The sequence below is a fragment of the Temnothorax curvispinosus genome, unplaced genomic scaffold, assembly GCF_003070985.1.
Source record: "Temnothorax curvispinosus isolate PA1 unplaced genomic scaffold, ASM307098v1 QBEX01011534.1, whole genome shotgun sequence".
Lineage (NCBI taxonomy): Eukaryota > Metazoa > Arthropoda > Insecta > Hymenoptera > Formicidae > Temnothorax > Temnothorax curvispinosus.
Window position 1 is genome coordinate 1,438 of NW_020221314.1, and position 2,016 is coordinate 3,453.

The 2,016-nt window shown below is 55.9% G+C and overlaps 1 protein-coding gene across 1 annotated transcript; it reads right to left on the reverse strand.

The window, feature by feature from the left end:
- Positions 1-292: 292 nt before the first annotated feature.
- LOC112461643 lies at positions 293-982 on the reverse strand. Its single transcript, XM_025026962.1, has one exon. The coding sequence runs from the start codon at positions 980-982 to the stop codon at positions 293-295; it is 690 nt and encodes a 229-aa protein (XP_024882730.1).
- Positions 983-2,016: the final 1,034 nt, after the last annotated feature.

A 2,016-nucleotide genomic window follows, 5' to 3' on the forward strand; every position in this document is an offset into this window, starting at 1 on the left:
GACCGTCGGCACGTTTTTGGGTGTCGGCGGTGCGACTGCAGGCCTAACGCTCTCGGTAATGGCGGTGGTGGTGGCGGCGGAACTCGGGGCAAAGAGTTTTGTCCATGTGGTCCCGAATCCTAGACAGACCGGATCGTACTCCATCGGCTCTGCCAGGAGCTTCTCGATATCGGCGAGGATATCGCTTTCAATCGTAGACTCGCTCCGGTCGGTTGCCATGGTTTGTCTATGAGCTTTCGTTCTCGGCGCCGGTATTTATTTACCATTTCTGGAGTGGGGCAATTATTTTTGCCTAAACTTTGGCTTCGTCGTCGTCCTCCGAATCTGCTTCGTTATTGTTGTCATCGTCCTCCGCATTCGTTTTGTCATCGTTGCCAGTTTCTGTGTCGGTATTGCTGTTAGCCTCGATGTTATGATCGTTGTTTTTGCCGGCGTCGGTGTCGGCGTCGGCGTCGCTCTCGTTGTCCTTGTTTTCGGTCGCAGGAGAGGGGACCGATTTTAAGTCTTGGACGTGGATATGACGTATCCACTTGCAGCTCTTATCGCGCAGGTCTACTATTACGGAGGAAATAATTTTGCGCACCTCGAGGGGGCCCCGAAATTTTGGCGCGAGTTTCGCGTTGAACGCGGCTGCTTTATTGGAGAGTGGACATTCGCGTTTCCATACCCACTCCCCGATTTTTGGTGCCCATTGACGGCGTCGTAGATTGTAATGTTTTTCCTGCTTCTGAAAAGCGCGCGCCAAATGTATCCGTACGAGCTCGTAGGCTTCTTCGAGGTGCCGTCGTGTTTCGTCGGGCGGAGCGGCGTTGGTACTCGGAGCGGTCGCTCGGTTGAGTGGGGAGGTCGGTTCGCGGCCGAAAATTAGATACGCGGGGGTATAGCCCGTGGCTTCATGGTGAGGCGTATTGTAGGCAAACTGGAGTTCGGGGATGCGCTCATCCCAATTGCGATGGTTTCGGTCGATGTACTGCGATATCATGGTTTTTACAACCCGGTTTGTCCGCTCGACCGGGTTGCAATGCGGCGCGTGAACCGGCGCGTACACATGTCCGACGTTGTGGGCGGCGAGCATTTTTTCGAGTTTGCCTGAAAGGAGTTGCGTTCCGTTGTCCGATAATAGTGTGTCGGGGCAACCGTGGCGGAATAAAATTGCTTAGGCGATATGCGTGGTTACGGCGGCGGCGGTGGCGAGGGTTTGCGCGAGCTGGGCAGTGTGTTTGTTCGCGAATGAAATGTCCGAGCCGGTATCTAGCAAGGCGTCCAGCGGACGGTCGCGGATGCACGTTTTCAGGTGCGGCCGGGGCGTGAACCTTACGCCGGAGTTTTCGCGCTCCCGGTTGCGTTTCCCGGCGACAGATGGTACTCCTTGGTCAGAACGCCGTCCTTGCCGCATTGCGAGCAAAATTTGCGGGCGGGGCGCCGACAGTCGAAGCGCGTGTGTCCCCGTTGCTTGCAGCGCCAGTAATATTCGCTTTTATTATATACCGCGGCGCTGACCGGGGGGTCGGTGGCGGTGGTTTTCGCGACGATCCGTTTCTTCCGGTTCTGCTGTAAGCGTTCGAACTCCCCTGCCCGTTGCTGCAGCTCCCGGGGGCTGGGCACCTCGCTTCGCCAGATGCGATTTTGATAATCTGGATGCATGTTTTCGTAGAGCTGCTCGACCTGTTCTTCGGTCGAGTAGCCTCCCACCCTACGCATGAGGGCCAGCATTTGCGTCGCGTATTTTACGTACGGTTCCCTTTCTTTTTGTACGCGGTCGCGGATTTCGTTTGCTAATTGCAGTCGGTATCGTCGCGGAAGGAATGTTTCTTTAAAATTGGCTATGAACTCCGCCCAGCGATTTTTCGCGGTTATTTCGGCACCACAGCAGCGTGTCCCCTCAGAGTAATTCGGGCAAACCACGTAGCCAGTGCGCGTCGGAAAACTCGTAGGCGGCCCGTAATTCGTCGATTCGCTCCAGGAATGCCCACAGGTCCTTCCCTTGCAACCCCCACATCCGCATTTGGTTCATGA